The 14,106-nt window shown below is 33.8% G+C and overlaps 1 protein-coding gene and 1 long non-coding RNA gene across 3 annotated transcripts in view; one reads left to right on the forward strand and one right to left on the reverse strand.

The window, feature by feature from the left end:
- LOC145270608 (glutamyl-tRNA(Gln) amidotransferase subunit C, mitochondrial-like) overlaps nucleotides 1-14,106 on the forward strand; it is a 56,864-nt gene that overhangs the window by 30,572 nt on the left and 12,186 nt on the right. Inside the window, exon 4 of the mRNA XM_080126237.1 lies at nucleotides 10,513-10,616. Coding sequence (XP_079982363.1) covers nucleotides 10,513-10,616 — 104 coding nt within the window. The remainder of the gene's footprint in view (nucleotides 1-10,512; nucleotides 10,617-14,106) is intronic.
- The window catches only part of LOC145270611 (uncharacterized), a 96,823-nt gene continuing 89,582 nt past the window's right edge, over nucleotides 6,866-14,106 (reverse strand). For both annotated transcript variants that reach the window (XR_013865467.1, XR_013865468.1), the window contains exon 2: nucleotides 6,866-7,789. This is a non-coding gene — a long non-coding RNA (uncharacterized LOC145270611). The remainder of the gene's footprint in view (nucleotides 7,790-14,106) is intronic.

Here is a 14,106-nt window from a genome sequence, read left to right on the forward strand (position 1 = left end):
GTGGGAAGAGAGGAAGCAGCTCCCCATTGTCCAAATCAAATAGCAATTGTCTGATATAAGGAGAAACTCCACATTGATCAAAAGCTGGTTGCTTTCTGGACGTTTCGGCATGAAAGCCGAGAACACGACCGTTTGAATTTAGTTATACTAAAAAGCAGGACAAACGGGACAGAGCGAAATAGCACGAATCTCATAAAAGTTGACGTAAATAAATCTACACGTGACGCGCATTCCCAAATCGTAGATATTATTATCTAGGGGCTATATAAACAGTTCTAAGCGATAGTACCCCCCCCCAGGACCGTTGGCGAAAAAAGCCTTTTCGAGACATACAAAAACTGCGCATGCACATTTGCCTTTTATATATATAGACATTCGGCGGACGTTTCTGAAATAGATTTGGTCCCCCCGATTTATCGGAGAGGGACCTATGTTGTTAGTGGCGTCCGTCTGTGCGTCCGATTGTCAGATAATCGTTCATTAATTTTTCCTGAAATTTTGTCACAAATTGTATTTCATTAAATAGATGTGAATAGTAAAAATAAAATTTTTTACGAAAATTCCCGTTGCGTCCCCAGGGCCTCAAAAGAAGTCCAAAATGGCCAAAAATGACACGTTTTGCCCCATAACTTTTGATACGTCCATTAGATTTATTGGAACTTGGCCAAAATGTGGAGCCGATTGTTCTTAATATAAATCCAGTATGGGTGACCCAGGCAAAATTCTGGTTCGCGTCCCCAAGGAGTTTTAGTGCTAAAAACGCCCCTTTGTGTGGCTCTTTTTTTTATATTTCTCAACAAAAACTTGATATGTCTGACTATATACTGGTTTTTCACAGTGGTCAACTTAAATATACATGTGTTAAGGCCTGAAACTGCACCATTACCCTAAAAAAATGACACTTTTTGCCTCATAGTGTTTGGTCCATCCATTATATTTTTCTGAAACTTGGTGAAAATGTGGAGGCTATTGTTCTTAATAGAAATTCAATATGGGTTACCCTGACAAAATTCTGCTTCCCATCCCTCTGGGACTTTTCGGGCTAAAAAGCATGCCTTTTTGGAACTCTTTTTTCATGTCTGGAACTCTTTCTTCATATGTTTCTTAGAACTGCACGCCTGTGGAACTCTGTTCCGTCTGCCTGCTTCCCACCGGACTACAACCTGGATGTGTTCAAGTCCAACGTTAACAAATTCCTAATGAACCGCCCCCTTTAAGTAAACACTTCATCAAATCTCCACACTAACGTAATGTACTTGCAATAACCCTTATCCCTGAGTGGCTTCCGGGCCTTGATAAGTGGTGATCACTGTGTAAAAAAAAAAAAAATATATATATATATACATATATATAACTCAAAAACTTAATATGTGTGTCTATAGAGTGGTTTTCCATGGTGCTGAATTCAAATAAACACGTCTTATGGCGTGAAACTGCATTGTTTGTCTATTTTCACTCGGAGTCGGCATTCTCAGGAGTTCAAAAGGGGTCACAAATGCCCCAAAGTTGCAAAAAATGACACTTTTTACCCCATAACTTTTGCCCCATTCATTAGATTTTTCTGAAACTTGGCAAAAAAAAAACTACATTGTTCGTCTATTTTCACTGGGAGTCGGCATTCTCAGGAGTTCAAAAGGGGTCACAAATGCCCCAAAGTTGCAAAAAATGACACTTTTTACCCCATAACTTTTGCCCCATTCATTAGATTTTTCTGAAACTTGGCAAAAAAAAAAAACTACATCGTTCGTCTATTTTCACTGGGAGTCGGCATTCTCAGGAGTTCAAAAGGGGTCACAAATGCCCCAAAGTTGCAAAAAATGACACTTTTTACCCCATAACTTTTGCCCCATTCATTAGATTTTTCTGAAACTTGGCAAAAAAAAAAACTACATTGTTCGTCTATTTTCACTGGGAGTCGGCATTCTCAGGAGTTCAAAAGGGGTCACAAATGCCCCAAAGTTGCAAAAAATGACACTTTTTACCCCATAACTTTTGCCCCATTCATTAGATTTTTCTGTAACTTGGCAAAAAAAAAAAAGAAACATTTAGCTTACAATTTACTTTTTTCCTTTGACGTTAATGCCTGACTTATGAAGACATGTTTGCTGCAAGGCTAAAAATTAATCAACGTAACACAAATAAAAATATGTTCATTTAAAACTAGCAGTCAATCATAAAATACGTTTAAATACGTATTAATTCATGCAGATTACATGTTTATTATTATAGAGACAACTAGTACAATTAGCGCTCCAACTGCTTTCCCTACTGTTTGAGCTATCCTGACAGATAAAATTTTAAATTAAACCAGTTGTAGCTATGATTGAATTTGCGCATGCGTAAAACTAACAGAAATATGTCGGCAAGTTTAACTTGCCGACATATTTCTGTACGCTTTATTCATCCATCCAAACAAAGATTTTACTTGTTATAAACTATCCTTGGTGTATGGTTATTTTGTTATTTATTTATTTATTTTTTTTACAAAGAGGTCACCAATTATCAAGGCCTGGAGGCCACTTGAGGATAAGAGTTATTGAGCGTACAGTAGTCAATGGGATAATTTCTTAGTAATCGTTAGTAGTAAAAATTTGGTAAATTAGAATTTGTTTACGTTGGACTTGAAGACAACCAAATTGTAGTCAGCTGGGAAACAGACTAACATGGAAGAGAGTTCCGCAGACGTACAGTTCTAAGAAAGAAGCTTTATGGAATCTACGGGTGGGGGGGGGCAGAGATTGGAGCTCAGACGAGCACTTGCCATGGAAATAATGATAAAGCAGAGACAGGATCGCTATTTCCTGTTAATGACTTTAATTTCCCATGCTCACCTTTTTTTTTTTTTTTTTTTTTTTTTTACACGGTGGTCACCACTTATCAAGGCCCGGAAGCCACTCAGGGATAAGGGTTATTGCAAGTACAGTACGTTAGTGTGGAGATTTATTGAAGTGTTTACTTAAGGGGGCGATTCATTAGGAATTTGTTTACGTTGGACTTGGAGACATCCAGGTTGTAGTCGGGTGGGAAGCAGACAGACGGAACAGAGTTCCACAGGCGTGCAGTTTTTCAAGGTAAAAATAAAAATCCATTTTTTTATCCCCCCCCCTTTTTTTTTTACACATATTTTTTATTTGACATTTGAACAAAATTAAAAATGGCTTCCTTTTTTTATATGCTCAAATTGAAAGATCCAGATGACTTCTGTTTTTTTTTGTTTTTGTTTTTTTTTTTACATATTTGAATATCTATATATATATAAAAATGTAACTTTTGGTTCGTTCGCAATTAATAGTCTAAAAAACCACTGGACGGATGGCTTCCACGTTTTGGTATAATATGTTTACTATATCCATGTGTGTTTTTATATATTTCTTTTTAATTATAACATTATACTTCATTTTTCTATGATAAATAGGTGTTTTTCTTTGTACCGATAGGCCATTTATTTTATTTAGGGACAATTATTTATTATCGCTTCCTGTCACGTGACCAGTGTTTCCAATTTAGCGGTTTTCTTGCTAGATCTGGAGATTTCGTTTGCACTCTAGCGGAGAATTCTAGAAAATCTGGAGATATTTGGCACCCACACACCCGCAATTTTAGATTAAAAAATAAAGAAAAGCGCTTGAAAATACTTTAAAACATAAAATAAACTCATTCATGTAAGTAAAAAAAAAGTAGCATTTATTGCCTTTGGTAACAATTATTTATTGATTATTTGTTTTGTTTTTCACCTTTTTTCGGCTAACCATTCTTAAATCTCACTATAAAATCGATTTTTCCAAGTACATTTTAGGTGGGGGGGGAGCATTCCAACCTCCGAAGTTTAGTTTAAAATACGAGCTAAGCAACCCTGCTTTATTTAGAAGTATTTAGTCGAAAATTGTAAAAAGCAAGAAACAGCAGCAAAAAAAAAAAAAAACTTATACCAATACAGTAGAATTTAATTATCTACCAACCTAAATACTTTTCATATGCTAAAACAAAGTTTTTTGTTTTTTATTTTTCTAATTTCAATGTTGTACCATTATTGTGATGTTTAATTTGCAGTATATTTCAATTTAACTTTTATTATAAAAAGTTTGAGTTTATGATTTGTTTCCTGCAAAAAAAAAAATACCATCTCTGAAAAAAAGAGGCAAAACTAGCTGATAAAATATGTAAGCCTTCTGGGGAGCTAACCGCTTCAATATAATTCCAGAAACATATAGTGAGAAAACACGGAACATTTTATATATTGAATATACTATATTTATAATTTTTTTATGCTAGGAAGTTAAAATATGGAGATTGGGGGGGGATTAGCGATTTTTGAAAATTTCAGACGATAAAAGTTAAAAATCTAGCGATTTTCTGGACATTTCTTTCTCCTGATCTCGCGGGTTTTTTTAAATCTCAGTTGCCAACATTGCATCACTAAAAAAACACTACAGGCTTAATGTAAACAGAATGTGTTTACAATATCGGTAAATTTTCAATGGGTTTAATCAAATGATTATTGATAATGTAACCATGTGATTGAAATTTAATTTAAATTAACCGCACGTGGTCGCTTTGCTATCAAATATTCATCGAAAAATGGTAGGTACACACAAAATGAATGCTGACGCTCAAAGTGTATAAACATTTTGACTCCTCCCTTTACTTAAAAATTCACCAAAAATCAGGAAATTAACGAATTTTAATGAAAATTGCAGTATTTTTCAAATAATGATCGCAGAATATAATGAACTAATTATTTTTACTTAACTCTTAGTGAAAATGTTTTATTTTGTTTAAACAAAAAATACCTTTACTAAAGTTATGGTTTTCAGTAGTAAATAAAAAACGCAAGAATTTATTTTTGTTTTTTTTTATATAAATAAAGCATCGTAATTTGTAACAATAAAAAATAATTTTTACAGTAACATTACGAAAAAAGCCCCTAAAGTCCGTATTAATGAATTCGATATAACTCGAAGAAAAATGAGTTCTCACATACTATTCAGGAAATTAAAGATTCAATTAGATTCCTATTTCAGTCACCTAAATTATTTAGGGTGAAATGAGTTTAGGAATTTATAGCCAAACCTAAATATTATTTTTTATTTTATTTTTTTTTGCTTAAAAAAAATAGCATTAATACAGTAAGTTAGGTAAAATTTGCATAGAATGCTCTGCTTTACGGTTGTAAAAATGGAACGGAAATTTGAATTTCGTTCCCTTTTAAATTCGGTACATTTTTACATTACGTCCAACTCATCGTTCACATTCGACACGTCAACTTTTATAGCTTTTCGGGTATTCTGGCAAGGTTAGGGGTGTCTATTCTGAAAGCCGTTCTTAACATGGGTAGATTGGTAGGTGTGTCAGAAATTTCGTGAAAAATAGTGAATAATTCCACCCCGTCTTTCCAAGCTTATAACTCCTCGAAAAATGTAACAAAATTTTTTTTCCAATTAAAGGAGCAAGGACCAAGGTTTCATTAAAAACAAAAAAAAAACAACATGTTTTTTAAAAAAAAAAAGGTTTTAACTTCGGACTTTACAGGTAAATATCTAAAAAAACACTACTTTTTTTTGTTTTAAATTTGAATATATTATTTATTGACCTTTTCTCTTCAATTTGTGATATATAACACCTTGGTGAATAAATTACTTACTTTTTAATAGACATTTCAAAATGGGAGGCGTGAATTATTCTACCCCCTGTCTTTCCAAGCTTATAACTACTCGAAAAATGTAATTCAAGCCCTAATTTTTTTTCAATTAAAGGAGCAAGGACCAAGGTTTCATAAAAAAAACAAAAGAAAAAACAAACGTGGTTTAAAAAAAAAAAGGTTTTAAACTTCGAACTTTACAGGTAAATTTCTAAAAAACACTACTTTTTTTGTTTTAAATTTGAATATATTACTTATTGACCTTTTCTCTTCAATTTGTGATATATAAAACTTTGGTGAGTAAATTAATTATTTAATTTTTACTAGACACTTGAAAATGGGGGGGGGTGAATTAAAAAAAAAAACGTTTGTCTAAAATATTATGTTCGGTTTATTGGAAAGAGCATAAAATTTCACATTGACCCTGAAAATATCGTAAAAATAGAATCAATAGAAAAATTTTGATAGATTTTTAAAGTTTAAAAATTGAAAAATATTGAGTTCGTAAAATTCATTACTGTTTTTTAAAAAATAAAAAAAAATATTTCTATTACTTTAAAACAACTTTAATAGTTTATTTTGGAAGTATAATCCATAAAGAAAATAAACAACCCACTTTTGAAAGAGAAATTACGAGATTTTTATATTTTATTTGCAGTTTCGTGATAGGGGTGTAAAAAATTCCTACAAAAATTCTGATACATCTACTAGATTGGAGTGTTTATTCGTTGTAAATGTACCCGACAACCTGTAAATGTCGACATTTCCAATGTGAATGGTAAGCTGGACTTATGTAAAAAATAACAAAAAGATATACCAAACTGACTTTTTCGTTTAAAAATGGAATTATTTCCCTTTCGTTCTTAACTTTTTTTTTTTTTTAATAAATATTTTGTGTTTTATATACATAAAGTACAATTGTTGAATGTTACTGTTTTGATTATATTCGTTTGGGGGGGGCACAATTAAAAAATTAAGAAAGATTAAAACAAAGCGAAATTTAAGTTTCCATTCCATTTTTGCAACAACCGTAAAACAGCGCATACTCAGCAAGTTTTATCGTAATTTATAAGCATAATATTGAAACACTAAATCAACATTTTATTTATTTTTTTGCATAATTAATGATGGAAGTATTTTTCTGTTTATTTTCTTAATATCTGTTAAAAAAAAAATAATTTGTGCATTCTCTTAAAAAAAAAGAATCAAACTTTTCTCTACTTTCACATGTGTTCCATTTTAACAAACTGAGCCACAGCAACGTGTGGCCGGGTACAGCTAGTATATATATATATAAATATTTTTGAACAGAATTAAACATGAACTGAAAGGGCTTCCCTATTATATAAATATAGGGGGGGTGCAATATTTTTGATAACAAATGGAGTATGCTCTCACAAAGTTGGGAGATTCTATTCATAAACATTACTGATAGAAACTGACAAATCAAATTAATTCACCTTCTTTTATCAACCAATCAAAAACCAGAATAGCTTCATAAAAATAAAATTTAATTTTTTCGTGTCAACATGAGAATGATCTTTTGTTCTTTTGCTTGCAAAATTATAAAGTCCAGGACCTCTACAGAACAGCTACCCACTTAAAATTTTTCATATCCAGGACTTGTATAGAATAGCTACCCATCGGAAACTCTTTTGAAATTAAACATTGTGATTCCTTTGGCCTCTTGACATGCGTGAGAGAACTGACAACTGCTTAAATTATGGTTAGAATAATTTTATTCCTTCTCACATGCAGCTGTGAAAATTGCAATAAAAAATAAATAAAAATGATTGGCATAAATGCAACACAAAACGTACAAAACTAGTGGTATGGGCTGTAGGAGAGTTGTATAAACCAAATAAAGAAACAATTTAAAGAAACCAAAGATTTGCCTCAAAATACGATTTTGAACACACAAGAAAAATGAAAAGCAAAACATTAGCAGAAATGTTAAAACAAATTAAAATACACATCTGGAATTAAAATTAAATTAAAAGGGTTGATGTTGCTGGATTTTAAGTCCTTTTCACGTACATTCTTAAATCTGAGGAGTAGACTACCAGTTGGTCTGCTGCTGGCTGAGAGCTCACGATACAGGATATCTTTGGGGATTCGGTCATTCTGCATGTGAGCGATATCTCTGGAAAACTGCAATAAAAAATAAATAAAAACGGTTAACATAAATGCAACACAAAACATACAAAACGATATATTTTACAAAAATAAAATGAAAACAAATAAAAAATACAAAGGATAGGAGATTGACATAACAGCGACACCAGACACATACGATACGAAAAAAAGTTTTTTCAAGATTATCACGTGGAATGAGAAATGTGATTGCCAAACGTATATATAAGTAAAGAAATATTGCAGATATTCTTATTAAAAACAAGGCTACATACTACCTTATAAATAATTCATGATCAAGATTTTGGATTCTTACCTCGTTGGCTAAAGAAAAAACTGCTACTACATTTGAAACTGACCAAACGATGGACGGACGGTGAATCGAAGCGACCTGTTCTCTCCAGGGTCTAATCTCAGAAAGGGCTTGGCATCCTTTCTGTGATATGACTTCACCTGGGGCATTGACCGAATCACAACCCGGAAGCAGGAACACCTATCTTATTTTGCTATCTAAGCTATATATGACACAAATGAATAATTATTTATTTTATTTAAATACATTTATACCACTTTTATGATGTTGCTCTAACTAGAACGATATTTTTCCTATCTTTTTTTTTGCCCTTATCTTAAGGGCATATTTTACGGTGACGGATTTAGCTTTGATATTCGGCATTAAAAGCCAGAATACCAAAACCCATCTATCCTATGATAAGATGAATCTGGCGGCAGCAACAAACATGGCTTCCAATTCAAGATGTGTGTTTATATATATATATATATATATATATATATATATATTTAAAAGAGTGTAGCCATCAACAATTGTGGGTTTTTTTTAAAGGTTTTCATCATATTTTTATCTTAAAATATTTTTATAACGCGTTTCGAGCTTAGGGTGTGCTCTCTTCAGATATTTTCGTAAAAAGTTTTTCTTTAAAATGGGAGTTTGTAGATATGCCTCCGCTGATATTAAATATGTTTTTCATAGTGGTGCGATGCGTGTGTTCAGTGTTTAGACATTCTGTCTCCAACTGTAAGTTGTTCACTGTGACCGGTCAAAGTTAGTTTCAAAGAGTGTTTTTTAGTCCATATGGTGAAGGTTTTTATGGCTTCTTTAGGGTTCTTTTTAAAGACTTTCTTTCCCCATGTATAGCATACACTCACACACAATCACATACGCATACATATATATTCATGTACATGTACACATGCACACGCACGCAGGCACACACACATACACACACGCACATACATAGAAATATATGTAGGAGCATACATATATACACATATACATACTCACCTACACACCCACATACGTACTCGCATACATCCACCGCTAACAATTATTTTTATTTTCTTATTTTTTATTTTATATATATATATATATATATATACATACACTTTTTTTTTTTTTTTTTTTCCAACTAAAACACGCATGTATATATGCGCTTAATCATTCAGACATACGTACACGCACCCACACACACACAAGTAAGATGGAGAAATAGGTAGAAGATATATATACACACACATACACGCACATATATGTATGTGCACATACACTCACAAACATCCACATACTATGCAGGCACATACACACACACATGCACACACACAGACATATGCAGGGGCTCACACATACGCGTATATCCATATTCACACGAACACATTTACCCACTCATACATGTGCATACATATGTATATATATATACATACACACACATACATACATACGGATGTGTATATACTCATCCACCCATATATATATATATGGGCACATGCACTCACAATCACACACACACATACATATTCATACATCCCACCTTATGTATATATTGGTTGAAGTTTCCTTTCCAATCCATGCACATATGCATACATGGATTCGGTCACCCAAACATAAGTGCACGTATACATACAAACAAGATGTAGCATAGATAACAGATGATATATAATTATACACACACGCATACACAATCATATGTGTACACTCACGCACACACACATATACACACGCACACACGCGCGCACATACACATACATACGTTTAATTTCTAGTTGTTTGTTTAGTTAAGAGAAATGGTACTGTACTGGGTATGGGCGTGCGCACCCGCGAAAGTGTGCGCGTGCCTTATTGTGCTTTTTTGTTGTTGTTTCGTGTGTGAGGGTGCACACCTACCCAAGCATGCATGCGTGTAAGTGTATTTTGTGTTTTGCCTATTTATGTGTATAATTATGGAGAGATGTTTAAGGTGGGGTTAAACTTTGTTATGAAATTTTTTTCTTGAGTTAGCAAGTAGAAGTAGTTGTCAACTATCACTTAACTTATCAAACTGACAACTACTTCTACTTGCTAACTCAAGAAAAAAATTTCATAACAAAGTTTAACCCCACCTTAATCCTGTATATCAAATTTCGCGTGTGTAGACTGAAAATTGACAGCGTTATTGTGTTGGAAAATATACACAGACACACACAGACAGACATATTCACTTTTTATATATATATATATATATATATATATATATATATATATAGATACACACACCTTACGCTATGTAACAATATATCATGGAACACTGCAGAATTTTTTACTAATTTCCAAAGATTTTACCCCCCCCCATTTTGATAAAGAGGTCTTACCTTGAAATATATATTATAGAACACTGTGCAGAATTTTTTACTAAACAAGTAAGATTCACTATAAACATATACATTTTTTACCTTTTTTTTTTCCGCAGGTCCTTGTATTTCCGGGAAGACAAAGTATCGCAGACAAATTCCCGTAAAGAAATTCTACAAAATGCTTCTGTGACTTTAGAAGACTATTTTGTGGCGCCTCCAGGTAGGATAGGATAACCCTTTGTCATACTATACCCAAATAAGGAAAATGGAATCGTCTGTTTCTCCTATAAAAAGAATGGAGACTAACTAGTGTGATTAAATGCCTAAAAAAAAAATCATTACTATATATTAGGTCCAATATAATCTTCTATATATATAAAAGCGAAAATGTATGTGTGTATGTATGTTCGCTTTTCCTCGATGTCCACGAAAGACTTCTTTCAGAGAAGCGCTTGCTCGCTTCACAACTTCTTAAAACTTTTTATATCATCTATAAATTGTAATATCTCAGAATTACCCACGGAGCTCGCCTGTCTATTTAATTTTATTGACTTTCAAACGTTAATTATTCGACATTTCCCACATCGGCACGCGTTACATTCGGTTTTCGGTATTAAAAAAAAAGCGAAACTCGACTCTAACCACAGGCCGAAAGCCAGTTGTCTCAAGAGAGCGAAGTAACGTTTGTTCAATGTCGACTTCGTCGTATCAGACTGTAGCTTTCATTTCGCTCCTCCTAATAAACAGGGAGCGGGTTTTTAAAAACAAACCGATTTATTCAAAACTGTCCCGCACAAAATCGTAACTGCTGAATACCTATCGCCGTCACGTCAATCAAAAACGCGCACCTGTTTGTTTTTTTTTAACACTATTTTCCAACTGCGCGTCGTCAACGCTTCGGGTTTTTTTTCACATACCCCGAAAAACACCCGGGCAACGCCGGGTAACCCTCGCTAGTATAATAATAAATACGAAATCTGCATTAATCAAAATGTCATGTTTAAGCGTATTTTACGACCGGGCAATGCCGGACGGCCTGCTATTTTCTAATATTTGCACTACTTGTTGCTGCAAAACTATGTTAAAATTAAAAGAAAAGATGTAAAAAAACTGGCTGGTACATCAGATGGAGCTATAATCTATATTAAACCGGACTACAACTTGGATGTCTTCAAGTCCAATGTTAACAAATTCCTAATGAACCGCCCCCTTAATTAAACTCAAGATCAGAGGAGAGAGAATCGAACTTGTTCATTTACGGTTTTAGATTTAGTGTCATTAGCATAAATGTCTACAAATGATGTAAGGATGTGATTTGCAAGATCATTAATGTAGATCAGGAAGAGAGTTGGGCCCAGAATGGATCCCAGAGGGACTCCAGCATTAATACTGTGAGCTTCTGATTTCTGCACATTAACCACTACTCTTATGAATCCATCAGAGAGAAATGTTCTGTCTGCCTGCTTCCCTCCGGACTACAACTTGGATGTCTTCAAGTCCAATGTTAACAAATTCCTAATGAACCACCCCCTTAATTAAACACTTCATCAAATCTCCACACTAACGTAATGTACTTGCAATAACCCTTATCCCTGAGTGGCTTCCGGGCCTTGATAAGTGGTGATCACTGTGTAAAAAAAACAAAAAACAAAACAAAAAAAAAAAAATGGAGTTCATTCTGAGAGTAGGAGAGGGGTATTTATCATTCTACAACATAAAGTTTTGATTTAAAAACGTTAAAACGAAGAATTTACTTGTTTTGGAATTTTTGAGATGAGGATTGATAAATTTGTATCATTTGGACTACTATTTTCATCTTGCATATTATTCTGAAAATGTTTCCGCCGATCTAGCTTCTGACCGTCTTTAACTGCTTCTTGTGTGATTAAATGCCCCCCCCCAAAAAAAAAATAGTTGTGAAAAGGCTGTCTTTGTTCTATTTCAAAAGGAAAATATTGTTGGCATTTCAAAATGTCTATAGAATTGTGGAGTGAGATTTTTCTTAATGTCATATAGTTGCGTATATAACTTAGTTTTTTTTACATCTCTTGATTGCATTGGAATATTATTGCTGTTTTTCTCCTCGTGTGTATATATTTCAAAAGTGTCATATAGTCAGGTGGGAGATATCTATCTATATATCTATAAAAGTGAGCGTGTCTGTGTACATTTCCCTACGCCATAACTCGAAATTTGATATACAGGGTACCGAGATTTGGGAAAATCTATGTGATTGGTTTTCGGCCAGAAATTTCGCTGTTAAGGGGGTAAAGTTCAACGATTTGACCTTTGAGAACTCTACCAAACTCCTCCGACAATTTGGGGTCTAAACATGTGAAATTTTAGATATAGGTTCCCTGGACATGGATCTAACTTAATAACTTGATTTGAGCCCTAAACAATAAATTTTAAGGGGTCATAATAGGGGTCAAAGTTAAAAAAAAATTGACCGCTTTTTTTTGGGGGGGGGGGGTTGCTCAGCATACACATCCAAACACCCGGGCAACGCCGGGCACCCATGCTAGTATATATATATAAGTGGCCTGGTAAGGCTACAGGGGAAACAGCCAAGCAAAAACAACCTTAAGCAAAATTCTCTTTCTGCAGTGAATCGAATTGGTAAAAGGTTGAAAGTCGAACGCTTGGTAAAAGGAAAATTTGGATCTGGTTGCCCTAGAGCATCCACTTTGAAGGACGACCACAGGCTTAAATTAACTGTTTTGACGGATTGAAAGAAAACTTTTTTTTTTGCTCACCAGTGTATATAAGATATTAACTCATATATACTCGAGAGTCAAAATAATGATTTGGCTTTCAAGTGCACTTGATGCATATTTTATTTAATTTTAATTTGTTTCAGGTGTTTGTTTTTTTTTTTTTTTTTTGTACACTTGGAAGTCATCACTTATCAAGGCCCGGAGGCCACTCGAGGATAAAGGTTAGTGAGTGTACAGTAACCAATGAGATAATGTTGTAGCAATAGGATATAAAAAACCGAATTGCAGGATTAAGGCAGTCCAAAATGACTTACAAGCAGATTTTTAATATTTTAAGAAAAGAAAATGTGAAAACATCTCTTTCTGCAGTGAATCGAAAAAAGTGAATGGTTCAAAGTCAAACGCTTGGTAAAAGGAAAATCTGGATCTGGTTGCCCTAGAGCATCCACTTTGAAGGACAACTACAAGCTTAAATTAACCGTTTTGACAGATTGAAAGAAAACTTTTTTTTTTGCTCACCAGTGTATATAAGATATTAACTGATATATACTCGAGAGTCAAAATAATGAAAAGAATATTCTCTTGTCATAACCTTACTGATCACATCGGTATGCAAGAATTGCAAAAATGTTTTCTGTTAGATGAAACACTTCTCAAATGTTTTCATTTTGATCTTATGACACTTTCGTTTTTCCAATGATGTCACGGTATGACACCACGTGCCCGCTCCCAAATGTGTGTGCTGTGACGTTGTTCTCCATCTTTCATCGTTCTAGTTCTGACAGTGTCGTTGCTTTGTTCACACTTGCAACCGTTGATGGGGAGCACACTGCTCCACAAGTATAAGAATAAAAAAAACACAGACGTCGATTCTTTACAAATATGTTGGTTGAACTGTGTGTGTGTCTGTGTGTTTGTGTGTGATATATCATCATCCTCCTCTACGTGCTAAGGCCACCATCTATGTCCTGTCGAGGCTGGGTGCGTCCATTG

Source organism: Euprymna scolopes, chromosome 46 (genome assembly GCF_053919585.1).
Source record: "Euprymna scolopes isolate OS-2025 chromosome 46, ASM5391958v1, whole genome shotgun sequence".
In the NCBI taxonomy this organism is placed as follows: Eukaryota; Metazoa; Mollusca; class Cephalopoda; order Sepiida; family Sepiolidae; genus Euprymna; species Euprymna scolopes.